This window comes from Cephus cinctus, unplaced genomic scaffold (assembly GCF_000341935.2).
Source record: "Cephus cinctus unplaced genomic scaffold, Ccin1 Ccin1_scaffold0617, whole genome shotgun sequence".
Lineage (NCBI taxonomy): Eukaryota > Metazoa > Arthropoda > Insecta > Hymenoptera > Cephidae > Cephus > Cephus cinctus.
In genome coordinates, this window is record NW_014333261.1 from 264,093 (window position 1) to 284,279 (window position 20,187).

At 45.6% G+C, this 20,187-nt stretch overlaps 1 protein-coding gene and 1 long non-coding RNA gene across 6 annotated transcripts in view; one reads left to right on the plus strand and one right to left on the minus strand.

Moving 5' to 3' along the window:
• LOC107269177 (nuclear hormone receptor FTZ-F1) overlaps positions 1 to 20,187 on the plus strand; it is a 43,417-nt gene that overhangs the window by 7,435 nt on the left and 15,795 nt on the right. The window contains exon 1 of one of the 4 annotated variants that reach the window (XM_015742745.1): positions 12,113 to 12,149. The exons of the other annotated variants lie outside the window; for them this stretch is intronic. Within the exon in view, the coding sequence (XP_015598231.1) occupies positions 12,128 to 12,149 (22 nt within the window). The 5' untranslated portion in view covers positions 12,113 to 12,127. Of the gene's footprint in view, positions 1 to 12,112; positions 12,150 to 20,187 lie in introns of those variants that run through there. 4 annotated transcript variants of the gene reach the window in all.
• Positions 12,163 to 20,104, minus strand: LOC112494564. 2 transcript variants are annotated; one of them, XR_003060099.1, is made up of 3 exons: positions 15,679 to 20,104; positions 14,816 to 15,575; positions 12,163 to 14,704 (listed from the first exon to the last, which is right to left on the minus strand). It is a non-coding gene; the product is annotated as an uncharacterized LOC112494564 (long non-coding RNA). The 2 variants fall into 2 exon arrangements; XR_003060100.1 differs by having other exon boundaries at positions 14,816 to 15,062; positions 15,263 to 20,104.

The window sequence follows — 20,187 nt, forward strand, 5'->3', positions numbered from 1 at the left end:
CCCCCTAGTGGTGCCTTCTCGCACCTCTCGTCATCGTCTCCTCCTCCTCCTCCTCTTCGTCTTCCTCTACGACCTCCTCGTAACTTCTTCCACACCCCACCCCTTCCCTTTGCATCCCGACGCAGGCGTCGCATCCAACGACGGACGAGACTGCTTATCGGTGATACCTGAAATGTTAAGCTAGGTCCGATGGAGGTTGAGACGATACTTGAATTACCTCGATGGACTCTGCGAAGGAATTTCTGAATACCTTGTTGGCTAGACTGGTTTTGGCTTGGAAATTACGTTATTCGGGCTCTGGATTCGTTTTGATTTTCTTTTTTACGCGTTTCCGACACTTGCCTACCCCGTGACTTTTTTCATTGGTCTCTTTTTTTTCTTTATTGACTTTTTTTTAAGTTTTATGGTTTTTCACAAGCAATGACAACTTAGTGTCACCCGTATCACACGTTCGCGGTACCGACCCATCTTTTGGCATTGCTAATGACACGTAATGGGCCCACTGGGCCTCTTTCGTTCTATCTTCTCCTTTACGTCGTTGCGAACGGATGCGTGCGTGCTTCACCGCGTGTCGATGCTTATCTACCGCGAGGCGGTACTCGGGTACCTGGTAAGACGGACGGCCAGTGGTAGAATTTAATAATTAAAAGTTTCGTGCACTCTGACCCAAGTCATTACGTATTGCAGGGTATTCGTGTCTCTTGGTTTATCTCAATGTGTATGTATATGTATATATATTGTTCTTTAAATTTGTAGCACGTACGATTGCATGCTGTACGTTTTGGTGTCTGGGGATATATTTGGTTTACTTTTTTTTTCTTCTCTTTTTCATACCGTCCATACTGCATAGGGTATTACACAGTCCTTTAGTCTTTGGGCCACCAGATACGCCGTACTGGCGTTTCGAGCTCGGCCGACCACTCTCGCTTTCGGCATAAAGGTTCGGCTGATTTCGCAACGTTTCCCAACCGAGAGCGAACGTCGACGAACACACGTTTGCTCACGTATTATTTCATCCTATATATAGATATAGTCGTGTGGCTCCCGACCGCGTACGCCTACTTTCGCTAGTTTTGCGTAAGAACGTATATGTATTCGGTTAGCTAATGCCCGACGTACTCACGATATGTCTATAGGGAAATTATCATTAGTTTAATGTGTATGTGTGGTATGGGTTAAAAATACATTTTTTTTTTTTCTCGGGGTACCTGAAAAATTATTCCCACAGGATGCACAGGTAGCTTTCGAGATATGCATCCTGATTATCAGGTCACGTATCGATTTGTTAGTCAGCTTGGGAACTCATATCGCAACCTGATCATCTCACTTGCCGCGGAATTGGCCTTTTCAGGAATCCGGGGAAGCCCCGGACGATGTCGCAACCCGTAGTTCCTTTATTTTCCGCCAGATGGAGCCACAGGAAAATTTTTAAAAGTAAAACAACTTTCCTTAAGCTTGCAAACCTTTCAGAAATTTTGCTAGTAGGTCAATAGGTACTTCGTAGCATCCTCGAGGGACCATTTACAAGATGGCGTCACTCGTTATTCCGAATACGTATATCAGGTAGCGATAATTGATTATCGAAGCTGCATCGTTGATGTACGTCCTTCGTATTTCATACGATCGATCGGGGGCCTTGGTACTGGATCTTCGTCGACCTCGGTACCATTGGGGTCGACCTTGAATCGTTGCTACCGGGATGAGGCGTATAAATGAATTTCAGTAGCACAAGCTATCGTTAACCGATCATTTTGCGATTCGATAAGCTTCGTTGGGTTTGATAAAGGGAAAAAAATATATATTAAGTTCTATTGCAATTGTTTGAACGATGCAACGATAATTCCTTCTCGAAGCTTTCACGCACGCGGCAAGACGTGCGTGCGCCTTAAAATACACACCGACCGTCTACTATCACCCCATCCATTCCATTTCGATGGAGGTCATCCAGTAGCCTAAGTGGGTCTCGACCACTTGGTTAGTATGTCATGGCATACTCGCTGTTGAATAAACTTAATCTCAATACTGGCATTAATAAATCTCGAAATGGGGGTCGCACGCAATTTTTTTTCGTTTGATACACATTTTTTTATCCATCCACCTATTTATTTATCTCGCATATAACCCGAGTATGATTCCTAATGGTAACGTGTATTCGTATTATTATGTATACGAGATATTTCTAATTTGAATTTTTTTAATACTTTTTTTTTAAGCACGCAAGCGTTCTCGAAGCCGAGACTCGCACGGTAATTTTAAGTCTCCCCTTCTCTCGGTCTCGTGGAACGACAGTCGCCGATTGCGCACGCTAACGTTGGCGTAGTCAAAACGTTCGCGATTCCAGAGAACCGTCGAGACGCTGCGAACGGCACCTCTCCCCCTGTCTCCCTGTACGATCTCGATATCGCCGGTATGAATCAAAAGCATTGGGCTCAAGGTTAAAGGCAGGCTTGTTTTTCGTAGACAGGGAATACGAGAATACCTAGAGTCGTCGTTACACTTCGGCACTGGACGCGAGCTCTTCTTGCCATTTAGGTAACTACGATTCGATAAGAATGCAGGTATCTTCGTTACCGACGAAATTCTTTTTTTCCTTTATTTACATTCCCAGAGCCTTTACCATCCGCTGCGAGAGGATCTCCTCGCTGATGGTTTTATACACGTGACGCGCTCCGTCGACGCCGACGCTCATTATCCATTTCCGTCATGACTATGTATCACAGCACTGACGAAAGGGCCTTGGGATCTCTGACGAACGGAAACGCGAGAACGTTCTCGTCCATTTCCTCGGGCTAACCCGACTCTTCCGCACGAGGATAGCCAGCAGCACTTGACCATCCTCCATTCTTCTATCTTCCTTCTTTTCCTTATGGCTGACTCCTCCAGTGTGGAGATGTGCCAGCCATTCTTCTGTCTCTACGGAGCAAGATCAGTCGGGAGCAGGTCTGACACGAAGGGCGTCCAAGGACGTTTTACGGCATTGCGCGCCAGTAGGTTGATACGTGTTAGAAAGATACGCACGACAAGTCCCGACGGTATTTAACGCATCGCCATTCCTGGATCGGGAAACGTCATATAAATGAAGGTAGCAGCCAAGCCGGCAATGCCGAAGGAGCTGAGAAGAGGAGTGTAGTGGAAGCGTCGGTTAGGTGAGAAAGGGGAAGGTGGTTAGTGGCGGGAGGGAGGAAGGGACGAGTAGCGTCAGAGGGGCGGGAGAGAGAGAGAAAGAGGAGTAAGACTGTGCAAGACCATAACAAAGAGGGCGGCGTGGTCCGGGGGGGGGGGATAACTCCTGGATAAGAATGTGTGTCTAGTTTAGTGGGCAAGTAGGTCGCGAGGGAAACCAAGGGTTACGCAACTCAGTTCCAGTGTTATACAACTATTGACTCACCGGATTAACAAGTAGGCTGGGTGAAAACGAAAGCTGAGTGCTTGCCTGGCTGCCCGGTTGGCTTTGCCACCTTTATTACCTTGCCGCGCTCTCCTGCTACGAATCTTCTCTCTTTTTTTCTTTTTCCCTTTTAATGCCTTAACTCAAGCAAATCCAGTTCGCAATGGTATAACCAACAAGGATCATACAACGACTCCAATACGACCAGATTATTCCCTCTGTGTATTGTATGCCGTATGATCGCACATGCTCCGTCGTTATGTGTCGTTTCTTGTATGGTTATAGAGGTTAGACTGACTGGTTTGTTCTTTCTGCGGAAAGATGGCAGCGCCGTCGCGACGAGATTCCTTCGCAGGCGGCCAACGGGAGCGGCGAGCTAGGATAATTGGAAATGAGATCCGAGGAATCATGGGTAATTTTTATAGTTCGTGGTGGACGAGATACCTTCGGGAAATAACACGGTTAGTTTCTATTCTACGTTGGCATAGTTCTCGGAGCTTATTTGCTGCATCATACAATTGGAATTTTTCAACTGTCGTTCAGATTTTCTTTCGGGGTTAGTTTCAAGGTATCCCGAGACTGGCACTCCTCTCTCTCTCTCCCTCTCTCGCTCTCTCTTTGTCGCAGTGCCCTTTGTTCCTCAAGTTTTTTGTACGCGCATACTCTACTGCCTGGGACGCTTGTTTTATTATCGAACGGATCGAAGGTAATGCAGGTCACACGATACATAACGTGCATACATATATGTAGTGATACCGATGTACGTTGGCTTTCCAGTCGCTTTACCGACCTGCCTCAAATATGCAACGGCTCGATGTATAAAAGTTCCTCGGTGTATCCTTCGACTTTATTATCGACCTCAACCAGTCGACTGGCGTCTCATTCTCGCGCCGGAGAGGATCTCTGTATGTCTCTCTCTCACTCTGTCGCCTTAAGAGCCAAGAGTGAGAGTATCCAGTGTCTCGGGGGGTCTATTCTGTACACGTACAGGGTGCGGTAAGATATTGCAACAGTTAGCTCGATAGGGGTTGCCCTCCGTCAGCTGCCTGGTGGCAAGAGTAGCTGTGTATGTTATTATACATGTATATAAAAGAGGGGTGGCGTGGGCGGATAGCAAATCGATACCCAGTGACACAGTTACCGAGTAAACCTGGCCCAGTTTCCCATCGACCTCATTCCTGCCTCCTCGTCTTCCTTCCTTCCTCTACTCCACTCTTGCTCCTACTACCCCACTGGGCAGCTCGCAACCGCCACCATATTTCTTCAGCAAAGTCACACGTGATCTGTTATTCTAGGCGCGTCCACTGTGTCCGTATCGAAATCCTCTTGAAGCTTCGCTGATACTTCCTTGGCAGACTTGACTCGTTTAGAGAGAATCTTTTCGTACGGGTAGCGCCCGTTAATCGAAGCCGTTCGATCAATAGCCAACCGAACACCCCTATATCGTCACGAGGAAGGGGGGCTGTCAATTTTTCGGAACTGCCCTCTGTCACGTGACGTTTTATAAACGGACAGAACAGGCTGACTTCTGTTATCTGATTATTATTGATGACTTTTTTTTTTGTTCGTCTGCGTCCGGCTTTACTGGTCGTGTGTGTCGAACGTAATGGAGTCCTTCTGGCTTGTGGCTAATTGTCGAAAGCAAAACGTTCGAGGCATAGCTAACAAGATGGAGTCTCACGAGGGCTACCTGCCGGTAGCCACGTGCCCTGTTTTGCGCAACGAGCCACCGATAATAGATTTATGTTTCTACTGGTTTTCACCGTGTGCCCTGACTTTTTGCGCCATTTCATCAAAGCCCCGCTCTTCTACATGACTAACGTCCGCTTTCCCTTTTTTAGTAATAATTCCACCCTTTCTACCGCGCCTCGCCTTGAGTCTTGTCCGCCTGCCTACTTGCTTCTACCTACCTGCCTGCTTGGCTTTGGCTCCCTGTCTTCTCTGTCCGACTGCTTGATTCTCTTAGTCACACTTGCCTTATGATTTCTTTATTTTTCGACAATCAGGATAAACCTTGCGGTAATTAAGAATACGTTTCGCAATACGGACGCTCATATTACTCACAGTAATTATGCATTCGTATCCTACACGTCGTTCTCTACGACCACTACCCAGGGCCCCTTTCGGCGTCCGACCTCACCTGCTCGCTCAATTTCGTAATTCACAATGACTCTCGTGAAATCAAGTGCTCCGCGACACCCCGAATGGTACATTGATACCTTATTGCTTATTATATGCGTGTTAGGTTACCCAGTGGATCCATTTAGCAGGACTTTCCCGTATTACGTTTCCTTGCGCTTTCGTTATTAATCCTTTCGAATTATCCCTCGTACTTTATTGCCAGGACATGTTACGAAAGTTTTCTGCCATCTCACGCGACGTCACGATTACTGTCAGTCGAAGCCGGCGAGCTTCCATAATTGTTTTTCATTTCCCGCACGAGCTTCGAGTGGCTGCCGGTACCCAGCGTCGGTGGCGCTAGTGTTCGTTGTTCCCTTCGCACGGACGAAGGGAAAAGCTGCGTCGAGTTTACGTGCTAGGTTTTATTAACCTACGAGTCTTTCATTTTCATATATACGTATTTATAATAGATAAATACAAGTGTATACCGGACTTCGTATTCTGTATAATATAATAATGTATATATAAAGCGATGGCGTCACGCTTGCCGGGTCTCCCTATAGCAATGCATTTCTTGTTGCTATCCTCTTGTACACGCGGAGACTGAAACTACGGTCTCTCTCCATGTGAGGAACGTTTTCTTCGGGTTATGTCGGTACGGCAGTTGCACACAGGACGGCGGCGGCAAACTCATACTCGTATACGTGATCCAGCGCCTGTATACAGAGCGAGTTATTCACTCACTGACTTTAACCAACACAATGGCGAGTGCGCGAGCACGCTCCTCTCGGAGGGAGAACTGTGTCAAGGGCAGAGCTAGCGGGGCACCGGTCCGTGACGAGCCGAAACGAAACGAAACGTAAGAGCCGAGTTTTACCTGCCTTCTCTATCTACCTTGCATGCTCGCGCAGACTCCACGACGAATTACAGTTTCGACGCGTTACACAAATCCTCGGGTTGCGTTAAGATCATCGCAATCCGCCCTGGCTGCTAATCGTTCCTTACGCAACGGCCGGATGATGGCCGAAGTCGAAATCGAATACAGGAGGATTCCTTGTAAATGAGTCTTATGGAAATCACACGTGTCCAATTACTCGACACTTATATTCTCGTGAAATTATTTCGAGGGATTACACATTTTTTTGGCGATGCCGAAACGTTCGCGAAGGATGGACCGAGGTCGGTCGCCATGTTGGAAACGATTCGTGTGTACGACTATCGATTGCTGTTCGTTAATGATATACCGAATTGTAAAGGAATAACGTCATCCTGATTTTTCTTTAATTGATCGAACACGCTATCCCACCTATTCTTACAGTTAGCATCTGTGTTAACAACGTTCCCGCGCGTCCTCGCTTTTCTCGATATATCGTTATTAACAGCCATTTTGAAAGCTTCGATATCAATCGAGTTCGCAGTGCGTTTCTACATCCTGGCTTACCTTATAGTTCATGGCTTATCGTCGCTTTACACCGCCCGTAACGTATCCTTAATGCGTGTATGTACATTAGAATATGATTGAACCGCTCAACCTCCAACCTGGGGTTGGAATTTGGATCAAGGAGGGCTCTGTTTACTGAGCGTGACGCCTTTATGGACGTTTACACGGAACGGACCTCCACTTAGGTAAAACTCCGTGGACACGTCCAGATGGAGTTTCAGATATAAAATATACACACCCACGTTATGGGTATGCCCGATAAAATATACCTGGAACGTGATCGGCAATGTCCCTAGGGAATTATTAGTTGGCAAAACAATCCTCCCTGACATCCTCGAGATAGTTCGTCACAACAACGTCCGATGGCGCAGTGTCTCACGTCAGACACGTGCGATACGGACGCGCCCAAAAGGTCAACGGTAATCTCCCTAATGTTGAATTCGATAAAACAATGATTATTATTAATAAGAGTGCATCCTGTACGTTTCACATAACGTACGGTAATCTTTAAAAGTACATGTTCGCTGTAATGAATATTTCACATTGCGCATACGAAATTTCACGTCGTGACGCTTCTCTCGCCTCCTCTTCTACCTGTGGCAATCTTACCTACGTACGCCACGCGTTTCTAACCTCTTTCGTGTCTCGCCGCGGCAGTCACGTTCGCGTCTCTTATTATATTTAGCGAATACCTGGAACGAGCGTGGACGATGCTGAGGCTTACGGGGTAAGAGATACGTCATCGTAATTACGCAGGGGAAATGCGTTAAGCGCGCATTCAGTCTGTTATGGGTCAGTTGAGATAGGTGAGCCGGAGATTTGCCAGGCATGGGATTTTTTATTCTTTCACCCTCTTGTGCCAGCCTACGGGTCACAGAGTATATATGTATATTTAGCAATTCCCTTGTGCACCGTATACGTATAAAAGGGTTATGCAATGTGATTGCAGTAATTATTGAATTTGACAAGCAAGCTACATATAAAATTATTGGACCAATAAGAGAATAGTCCGTATCGAGTGGTTGGACTCCTGGCTGCAGGTCCCTTGGCCTTTGGATTTTTGCGTATTCCTATACCAGCCGTGAGTGCGAGGGAGACGGGGATATCGCGAGTCGCGTGCGTAAGACAAGGACACACATGGCGGTTCTCTCGAAACGAACGTGAATCGGCCGATCGAAACTCCTGGATTCGCGGCGCTCCCGATTTCACGTTTATGAAACGTGCGCACCCTTTGAATATTTCCAATATCTCATGCGACACCGGCGGCCATGTTGCAGAGCGAATCGAAATCGAGTGGCACAATAGTTGGCGGAATTGGGACAGTGGCAATAGCTCCACTGCGGGGGTCTCGTTCGCCTTTTTGTTTTTTTATCTTCCCCTCTCTCTCTCTCTCTCTCTCTCTCTCTCTCGTTCTCCTTATTTCCGTCTCTCTCCTTCCTTTTTGTCACCCTGGCTTTTTCTCTCTCTCTCTCTCTCTCTCTCTCTCTCTCTCTCTCTCTCTCTCTCTCTCTCTCTTTCGGACAAAGGTGGCTACGTGCATCGGAGCGGAACCCGTTGTCTCAACCCAACGACACCGGGGACCCCGTGCGTCTGCTGCACCGCGTGCATACGAATCTGTCGGTGCACTTGCGGCGTAACGTCGCGCTCATGAAAATTCGTACAATCGAGGGAGGGAGCGACGTGCCGAGTCATTCGCCTCGTCGCGTCTCGTTCCACTTGAATATAGGGGATGCAATCGTTTCCTCCGGTAAGTCGCTATGGAAAGACGGCATAATGGCGGAATTGGGACGGTGGCAATATTCAAGTGGGCGGACTTTGTACGCGTCTTTACTTTCTTCTCTCTGGCTGGCTCTAGTTTTTTTTTTTTAAATCTTTTCTCTTCTTTTTTCTTTCCCTTCTTTAATTCTCTTTTTTTTTTTTCTTTTACCTCGCTACTCTCCTCTCACGAGACACACAATGGTAGACGGGTGCACCGAAGCGGAACCCGTTGTCTCTCAGCAAACACTTGGAACTTACCGGTGCACCGCGGTGTTGTTCGTCGACTTTTGCGTACACGCCTGTAGTGTCCCCACGTGTATTATAGCCGTATGAAAAATGCAGCCATGATTTCGAAGTATGTCGTTGACACTTGGGTAATTGCTCCAGTTGAAGAAATCATTCTTTTTTTTTGTAGCATTCTTATCCGTACAGGACTTAACGTGACGGACTTTAATCTTTTTGTGGATTTCTATGTCAATGCACTTTTTTTTTCACTAGTTTGGGGATGATTGACGTCGTTGGTAAAATCGTGGAAAATATTCATGATTTTGACCTTTTTTCTTTAGTTTATTGATACGTCCAAGGGCTTAGTTGCTAAAGTCCGACGTTTTGGTTGCGTGTATACATATACATAGGTGTATAGATACATTAGGCTTCGTTCTAGAATTTCTTAGGTTAGACTAGATTGAGATGCCGCTCTACGTCTTTTCGTTATTCACGACTGTCCAGCGTTACGGCTACCTGTTATTCCACAGCGTCAGCCTATTTATATCGGCCTAGATTCCACTTTTATACCGAGGCATAGCTTGAGCCGACGAGCGCATTGCGATTCTCACGTTGGAACTTAGCGGGGATTATATGTACGAAATACGTCAATTGTCTGGATCATTTGCACGTGTGGAAAATTGTGACTGGGTACGATTACCAGGATCGAGGAGATACCCGTCATCTTCAAGGCACCTGTTACAGAATTAAAATTTTTCATAAGACTGTTTTACTGCCTTTTCTTTGAAGTAGCGTAAAAAATTGTAATAAAATAAAAATTTTTCTTACCGTTCATTTAAATTTCCCGCCTTTGTCCGCGAACGTATACTCGAGTGAAAATACTGGCGTGTCTAACGACGGACTATTACGCTTTCTTAATAGACTGTACACAGTGAGTCCCACGGGGCCCTTTTAGGTTCGTCGACCCTCCGGCTATTTTCCTGGTCTAGCAAAGAGGGAATGGAGTGGACGGGGAACTTTCGGATATCAAATGAACTTACGACGTACCATCCTGGTTCATCCTGGTTCTTTGTCGAGACGATAGATGGAGATCAGTATTATTTTATTTATACCCATTCTCCAAGATACGTTGGTTACAACCGTTTTAAATTCGACGAGCATTCAAGGACTTCAGCTCTCGTGAAAATATAATTTTCGCAGCGCCGCCATCTTCCCGGTCGAACAGATTCGCGGTACCGACCTACTTAGCTGTGTGTGACGAAATAAAAAAAAAAAAGTAAAGCTATTAAGAAAGAAAGAAACGAAAGGATCAAAGAGAAAAAGGGCACTCTGAGTCTGTACAAGTTTACATTTAAAAATTGCCCTACGCCGGTAGATCAGCCGTGGACACGTTTTGCGCCCGCAGCGTCAACCCGGGGACGACCTTGACGTGGAAAAGGGCCCCGAGGGCCTGACACGAATATATCACTCTAAATTTATTGTACAGCCATAGCATTCTGTTCGTACTGCTGCCGAGACGACGATCCGACGCCAAGGTAACCTCAAAAGTGTCAAATATTTGTGGTCTCGCGAAGAAACCGTTTGAGGGGTATACCAACATAATATTTAATTCGTTAAATCTTATTTGGCCCACTGTCGATTCATCTACGAGTCTTGTCCGTTGTTTTTTGTTCAAATTTTTTCTCTCTCTTTTCTTCTCTTTTTTTTTCGTGACGCTCGGCAAGTCTCGGCGGGTCTCTCGAAGTGCGGCGTGCAGCCAGGCGTGCTGCGGGGTCTCTCGTGCGTGGAATAGGCTCAAGGCTGCGCCGGTGCAATACCAAGTGGCTATACTCACGGCTTTACTGGTTAATGCTTACTCCTTTACTCCTTACTACCTAATTCCTGTCGATCCGAGCTTTGCTAATCGAACGACACGTAAGTCCAGCAATGCTTACGACTAAGATACACGAATAAGGGACGTAATAAGGTAAACAATATATTTCGCAATACAACACACGGTTATTGTGTCGGCTATTAATACGCTTCATTGTACCAAGTAGATCGTAGAGACACGAGTAAAATATTTTCATAGATGCCAAAAGGCTTGCTTGGCAAGGATACCTGTATGCATGATAAGCCATGACGAAATCTCGATAAGTGACACGAGATACGGACAAATAATAACAAAGAAAAAGTATCTTGGGGGAGAAAAAAAATTAATCTGCAATACGTCTAGTCGAATGCACAGTCTCGTAGTCTTTATCTAATCACCATCCTAGATATGGTTTTTACCATTAATATCCACTGTCCAGGATTCTCTCCCGATCGGTCTCTCTTGGTAATAACCCGGTACCGAGTCCCCAGAGACAGGCTGAGTCATATATATTTTTTTTTCAAACAAAATCGACGCACTCTACGTATACGCGATATTGTCACCTTTATTCTTAAAATAAGACAGTACGATTCCGTCCACTCCGAAGAGCAAGTGGACGCAGTACGTAACCTAACCTATCGACATCGACAACATCTATAACAACATCGACAGAGGTTCCCCAAGAAATATTCTCAGCGACGTCGTACCAAGTCCTTTTTTTGCATTGTCTAGTTATTTCCCTCCGTTCTCGCAGAAGCGTCCAATATGGCCCAGGGAGTTATTGGCGCAAGGGCGTCTCGACGCCAAGCCGTGCCTGCGGGCACTGGGGCGGCGCAAGAGGGGTGGGAGTAGGGGGTTCGCGCAAGAATTCGCCGCCGGCACAAACGGTTGATATTGGTTCTAGTTCCTCCGTACTAATCCAGAGGGATACGCGTCGCTTCAGTGTAGGTGGGTAGTTGCTCGTGGAGAAGGCGGGTTTGTGTTGCAGCTATACCGGCTAGGGACGACGCTGTATCACGGGAACGGAGTGCGGTCAAGTGTACTGGGTAACTGGGTCAATGAGAACCGAGCGAGTGAGGCGCATGCGCGGCGCGAACGAACGAGCCTTCTTGCTAACCTAACATTTCTATATATTATCCGTCTATTATTATGAACGCCGATTCAGCGGTGACCGTAGGTGGGCTTCTCCCACCTCCCGGGGAGTCTACCTCGTGTACAAGACCTCATGCCTCCTGTCTGTCTCCTTAACTACACACACCATCCACATGGTAACTGCTGCTGTCTTCTGCTTCGAGAATGCAGAAGCGAGACACACGAACGTCAACTTATACTTCGCACGAGCATGAATGAAGCATCTTCAGACGGTAATACAATAATTCCAATCGCATTCTGACATTTATATTCAAGCACTGATATCGCTCTAAGCAATCTTATCGATAGCGGCGACCCGCGAAAAGACCTCAGCTATCGCTTCGAGCGTCCGATACTTCTTCCGGAATGACAAGGATCGCGATCGCGTATCGTACGAGCGACGTGCGCTCTAGTCATTACGTAATTGGACGTATGGTATATATATGTATGTATATATATATATATATAGCGAAAATAAACATGGCAATACACAATTTCAACTTGGCGCAATGATAACTGTATATCTATATGACGACTCTTGCATACATATTGCATTATGTACACGGTCTATGCATTATATATAACAAATGTGTCAATATATATATATATATATATATATATATATCATAGCCAAAGCCAGAGGTATACATAGGTAGTTACGCATGCGAACTGAGAACGCTGTAACGCGGAGCCAGCAAAGAATCAGGTCAGTCATATCAAACTGACCTACATTCGTTATCGCGCACGTTATCGCAACTGATAAAGCTCGTCATCGGCTATATAATTATGCCGGTAGGAAGATTCAGGAAAGACTTCCTCAAAGTCTTGGCCCACGGGTACAGCGGGATCCTCAGCATCCGAGGATCAGTCCCGCTTTAACCCTACGTTAAATCAACTAACCTCGGAGAACCCTTCGTAGCCTCTTTCTCCTATCTTTCAGTCGTCCCCTTCGTCCCCTTAATCGCACCCTTTGACCCCAACAAGAGAAACGTCAAACTCGAGCCTCCGGCGTTCAACTCAGCCGCCATCCCTTCAACTTGACCCGATTATTCTTCTTCGCCAAACGATGGCTACCCGCGACGGCTCTATAAGCGGCAGACATACGGCTTCCTGTTTTTAACGATCATTCCCAATGACGATCCTGACCTCGTTATCAGCGACTCTTATCTCAACCCGATCACCTTCTGTATCTACGTAAAAATGTATCGATGCTAATTTTATTTATTTTTTTCTTTCGACAGAAGCGCCATCTGTCGGTTCGTTTTATAATTTCTTTTTAACGTATACTTCACGGATACTGTCACTGTCTAACTCTTGTCACAGAACGCTTATCGCTTATCTTGCCACGTAAGAGCGTCTAATGAGTAACCATCGACCCTTATCCGGTCGATATACTATATATGTATATATATTTCTTTTTTCAAGACAATCGCAATGGCGATGCGTCGTGCCGAAACGAAAGCAATTACCAGCAAGTGCATTGCACGCTCTAGCATATATATATATATATATATATATCCGTCGTTCCCCTTTGTGGATAATTATTATTGCGTGCGGCCGTACATAAGCATATATATATATATATATATACGCACAGACGTTAAGGCCGGACACGTGTTCAAGTGGAAATATATACGCGGAGTCAGTGGTGCGTGTAGTAACATCGTTGGGTATTCTTTGTCTCGAGGGAGTTGCCAGGTAGATTTCTTGTTGGTATCTCAGAAAGAGCGAGAGAGAGGTAAGTAGTACACGTAACGAGATAGAGGAGTAAGGATAATTGGAGCTCGACGGCGTACCTACTCGGCTTGGTCATTACGTGGACGGCCGGGATGAAAGTACGGGAAAGAGAAAGAGAGAGGGCCGCTGTTCCGTAACAGTGCCGACGGAGAAAGGAGAGTCGATGAGAGTGGCTTACTTCACGGGGCTCTCGAGGTAGTAGCTCCTCCTCCCTCGTACCTCTCGTAACCGCATAACGTAACAGACGTAACTAGTTCCATTGCCAACGAAAGGAACGCACGGGAAGAAAGTAAGAGTTGCCGCGTCACTTTTCGCGCCTCCTCGCTTCTTGGCTACACGTGAAAGACTTTCTCCCACTTGCGGTCGCTTACCATTGCTTGGCTGTGTCTTTGCTGTACTGGCTTGTCGTAAGGAAAACCTGCTTTGACATCCTGTATGTATGTATATATATATATATGGACTGTAACGGAGACGCAGGTTCACTTTGTAAATTTATTTGTAGGTTATGAACGCGTGGGACGCTATTGAGGTGCATTTGGATTTACCACGTTGCGCCTTTGTTTTTCTTTCGCGGTGGCTCCTCCTGGCTGATTTTAATGAATTAAAATGCCTTCGGCTTTATCGTGGACAATGTAACAAGCCCCGGATGGCTTTCGGTAGCTGTAAGTTGAAAATATTCCCAGTGCGACCTAGTCCTTGCTCGAGACTCCTATACCTGACAGGCTTTCGTCCGGGCTGCTTGGAATTGTTATGGCTCCCATTATGCCCTCCTTATTACTAGTCCCCGTACCTAGTCGTAATGGCGTGCGAGATCTCGACTCACATGTGCGACCTTCGACGAGTGCTTGTTTCAATCGTAATGGTTATTAGGTAGTTACTGGTAGTCGCTCTGCGTGTTGCCATGTTGGTTGTTTTTTTTTTTTTGGAATTGTCAGAGCAATCTTCATTTCGAGTCGGGTTGTTTCTTTACCGTGGATTCCGTCAGATTACGTCTCGGTGGATGCGTGCCTGTTTTATTAGGGCGAAGGTGAAATGGATTTGAGCCTGAATCCTGGGGAATGTAAGAAAAGTAATTTTAGTTCAGTGGCCATTTTTTCTTTCGATTGACGTACGTAGGTTCGTGTTTATTTAATGTTCTTTTTTTCTTTTCTTTTTCGTTTACCTATCCTTTCTCCTTTTTCTCTCTTTCTTACTTCTTCTTCTCGGACGATACTCCTGCGGACGAATAAATTTTGGCTTTACAGCCTCAATAACTGGTTTTACCGTCCGAGGGCGCGGAGCTATCCGTCCTCTGCCGTGGCTACTTGGTGTACGCCGTTTTGTAACTTCATGGCTGGCATGTGTCCACTTCGGGACAATTGTCAACCATAAAATAAGAAAGTTCCTGCCCGTTTTCGTAAGCGCTTCTTCTGCGAGATGAAAAAAGAGATGAAGAGAGAGGGATATTAGACAAGGGCTCTTTTCTAAAGGACGGTGGTAACTCAGGGTCACTGGGTCACTAGGAATTACCGTTACGAATTGCACGTAATTCGTTAAGCCAATTTTGAAAACGCTTTCAAAATATTTACACCCACCCTTAATTTACGACTCGCCCTTTCCAGCGACGTACCTTATTATACCCACTGTAAACGCCACACTCCGTACCTCGTATAAACCCCCCGGCTTCTCTCTGTAGATGGCACCACGTCCACTTAAGGGTATGGCGTGCTTCGGGCGGACACGCAACAGGCTGTATAATTGGGATACTCAAGTCGCACTCTCTCTTAAATATTTTCCTTACATTTTTTTGTCTCACTCTCGGTACCCTCGATATCCGGTACTCTTCGTAGGAAAAAGAAAAATCTTCGACGGACTTCTACGTCCGTCTTGAATCTCTTGTCTTATTTGCGCATCGATCAAAAAAGTAGACTGTCTCATCGCGGCTGGAATATATATATATATATATATGTGTGTATATAGTTGTACGTTATAAATGGTGACTCTACGAGCCTCGTGTCCCTCCTGCTGTCTCGCTCTATTCCTGACTTCAGCATCGTGCCCCGTGTCGTAACCAACACACTCAGGTGATACTATGTGCGCCGTCGCGACGCTGGCAAACACAGCGACGCCTGCTGGTAGCCCCATGTGGGTAACTGTGTCAAGGACGTGCGAACTGGGCTGCAAAACGGCGGTTCGCGTTTCGCGAATAAAACCGGACGCTACCGAGAAGCCATTTCTTGGTCGACTATTTCTACGTACAGACGTCAGGGGGCGGGAGCGGGGAGGGTTATTCCGAATTCCCTATGGAAATTAAGAGATTGGTTTTACTATTTTTAGAGGTTAACGTCGCATGCATTTGTCTCTTACGTAGAGACGAGAATCATTGTTGTGATAAAAGCCGATTTCTAACGGAACGACTAGATATCACCCGAGTATCTCGAAGGTCTCGACTGTCGCTAAAGGAAATCTCCAATGTTACTACACGAACAAACTCGTAGACGCAATTTCAGGTTTAAACGTTTACTCCACGAATTTTCTCTCCCGGACTCGACATTTGCTAATAAACAGTCAATTGTCACTAGTACTCGTACGATCCGCCAGAGGTGCCGGCGGCGCTGGCAAATCGTCGTGACGCGACGATGCCCGATCGAAGGAGGAGCGACTGTCGCTCGTTACGATTCTGGGATAAGGTCGTGGATAATGCATGAGTACTGATCGATCCCTATCGAATTTTTCGCTCAAGGTCTTACCTTTTGGCGTAGGAAGAATGCTCGAAGGAGACGCGTGATGAAATCTTCTGTTTTTCTTTATCTGCTTATTTTGACATATTTTAATAATTCCCTTCGAACCTCGACTCTCATACCTCTGTCTTATAAACTGCGCTCTGTGATTGGCTCGCTCACTATCTCCTTTATCCCTATCGACGATTCCTATTGGTCGTATATAGAATTTCGTAAAAGACCGTTAAATTCGTCCGCTAGATCCGTTGCGACAGATTCGTAAAAATATGATCCCCAATGGGACGCACTTTTCTTTAAGCGCTTATAAAACGTGCCATAAATATATTACGGTAACGCCATTGGTAACGACACAATGAGTTAGATTTTACTTTTAGTTTCGAAAATGGGATTGCAGAGTGGGACAGGCCTTGGCACACTTTGCACACATAAGCATATCTGCATATATATGCAGATATATATTTTTACACACGGAGACGCATGAAAATATATATACTATATATATATATATAAAGTATTTTGTGTGTATAAATGTATATATATATATACAATAATGAAAAGGCACACGTACACGACTCTAAATACTTGTGACAAATATTACAAGTAAGGTACTGGCATGCCTACGTAACGTTAGAAGGTATTAGGCATGTCGTGACCGTCGGCATCTTTTCAAAGCTCCTTTAGGCACGACTCTGCGTCACGATGAGAATATCCAATACAAAATGACAATCGATCTTTAATTAATAATAACATAGAAGAGGAATTCCGTTTGTCATATAAGTATCACGCCTGGTACGTCAAAGGGCATATTAAAACCAGGCAGGAAGTTTGTCGAATTGTCAGCAGGCACGAGGAAGTCTCGCGAAACCACAGTGGCAATAATTTCCTAACGAAGCGTGTCGCGGCACCTGAAATGAATTTTTTGCATTTCATTTTATTTCCCTCGTTTATCAGACCGTGTCGTTTTCACCGGTCGTTAAGCCTGCCGTTGCACGTTTGCTTTGATCGGCGATCAGTTCTCTTGCGTACATATTCCCAAATTTGCCTTTCGCAACGTTACACTTCGACCCAGCTAGTTTCTCGGCACTGTGTACCAACTTCATGAAATTTAGCGCCGCGCTTGGCCCTGACGGTGCGAGACAGCTATAGGAACCACAGGGTACCTGTTGGAATAATTTTTATATTAAATATTAATAATAATAATAGTAATGAATAACCGTTGGAATAATGGACAGGACGATAGTCTATTTTGTCAGTGTTAATAGACGCATGAAAATCAGTGACACCTTTGTGACACTTTTTATTGCGGATTTTTAGGTTATGTCTTACAAGAACTTTTTTTCACGCTTTTAATAGGCTTTACAAATTTTTACTTTTCTTTTTTATTTTTTTTTTTTTTGTATCATACACTTGCCCAGCATCATGTAGGTCAGTGATAAAAATATACTTCGAACGAGGCGATAAGTGTATACGTTATACATGCATAATAATGTCACGGAGATGGGAACGCGATGTTTTACTGTCGTACAAAGTTAGTCGAGATAATCCTTAGTGCGCACGTTTTATTTTTATTTATTTTTGTTGCTCCGGGTTACTTGGCCAACGATGAAAAATGTTTTGCATTATTAAATATCGTTTTTATGCATTTTTGTTGTAATATATATATATATATATCAATATACCGACGTCGGTCGTAATTGTTATTAATTGTTGCACTGACTCTCGTAGTCTTTATCTGGGTAGTGCCTGCGTGTCGTTCAAACGGGACGTTTCTTCAGCGCCAGTAGGAATTTCGTCCGTGCCGTCTTTCAGCATATTTAGAATTCAGTAGGTCAGGCTTCGCTTTCGTTCAGACACTGATCTCCGTTATTCTCGCTTTCGTCCATTCACTGACGACGTTGTTTTTTCTTTCTTTCATTTTTCTCTCATCCCACAAGCGAAATCCCACGTCGTAACCCTTTCGTTCGGGCATAATTTTACCTGGCAAAATTGGTATATACCTGAGGGCAGCACAAGCATACACGAACTGAAAGAAGGAATAGTTAAAAAAAAAAGTCGAACCTCTTTTATACCAATACTCCTGGTAAATATAAGAAAAAAAATTTTTTAAACTAAAAATTTTTTTTTTTTGAAAAAATTTTCTAAATACATCATTCCAGTCGCTTGCATTTCATACATTACGTTATGCATCTGCGCGCGCGCCATAATTGCAGAAGTGCAAGTCTACGCGTCGTATGGGACAGATAAGAAAAAGAGAGACTGCAGCGCGCGATAGATAAGCAAGAGAGAGAGAAAGGAATAGCAGTATAGGAATACAAGACCGTGTCGGATGGGTTACCGCGAGAGTAAGAGAGTAGAGACTATGCGGATTCTGATACGTGTAGGACAAGAGTGGAAGATCGGCACGAGCAATGTATATACGTGTAACGTATATGTGCAAGGCGGTAAGAAGCGAGCGGTGAGAGGCGGGAAGATAGAGAAAGAGAGAGAGAGAGAGAGAGAGAGAGAGAGAGACTGAGCCAGGGGTATAAAAGAGAGAAGACAGAAAGAGAGATAATGAGAGGGAGTGAGTCGCGGCTGCGTCATGTTCTCAGCGAACTGGGTCAGTGGGTCCCCCCACCAGGCTCTGTCCGCACATCTACTCCGGCATACACAAAGCCAGGCACTAGCTGTCGGGGAGTGCCAACGGCGTTGCTGTTGACCCATCCACGGCCTGTGCGGCCTCCTGCGTGCTCTGCGTGCTGTTCCTGTGGCTGCCCTGACTGCTCTGATTGCCATGCCTGATCGTAGATCAGACTCCTGACTGTTCCGCGAAAGCAAGAGTCCCGTCCGAAAATATATGTCTTCATTTAAACGAATTTTCTATCTTGGTTCAAACATCGAGCACCAGTCCTACAGTACTCGAGAGAATTAATTTATGAATGTTGCGTCAAGAGCTTTATTTCAATCTAAATGCCGCGTCTTCGTCTCGATTATACCTGGAATGAATTTCCAGTATCTATCCAGTCCCAGGCGTATATTTCAGTATCGATAATCCAGTCTCGCAAGAAAGATCATCCGTCACGTCGAATGCCCAGCAACGGTTTAACAGTTGAAAACTCTTCTACGTGACGTATACAAAAAGTCATTCAATATCTCATTCGAGAGTGATTACGAGCAAGTATGATGCCTCGTGGACGGAATCTTATAAAAAAATAAAAGCGTATCGTTCTCTCCAACGGATGGCAATCCGTCGTATAGACGGACAATATTTCCTCGGCCGACATAGACCTGGTTCCGTAAGTGGGTCATCCCCACTACTTCGGATCTCCCTCTCATGATCGTCATCGTATACACAGCTACTGCTGCGCCGTCGGTGGTGGCGTCGGTCGTCATCGCCGCCGCCGTTGTCGTCGTCGTCGTAGCATGGTCCACCTCCTCGTCCCGATCCTCTAGTAGTGTAGCCTCATGACGAAGTCACCTCCGCCGTACACCACTACTACTCCAGAGGCACCTGGCTGCTGCTGCTGCTGCTGCCCGTCGTCGTCGTCGTGGTCGGCGCGCAGCCCGCGCGCTGGCATGCGCTGCTGAATCACTTTCACTTATGCCGTGCACTGTGTTGCTTAGTTCGCCGGTACGCGCGACTATACACGACTGTACACGAGGATAGACGAAATAGAAGCCGTTTCTTGCCGCGCTCGCGTTCTACAGGCCGTTCCGTAAGACCGGTACGGATATACAATACGGACGAATAGGTTAAAATTCTTATACATTGTATTACGTATATTACGTTGAGATTATATGAAAAGGTGGATATACAATGATACGATAAAATATG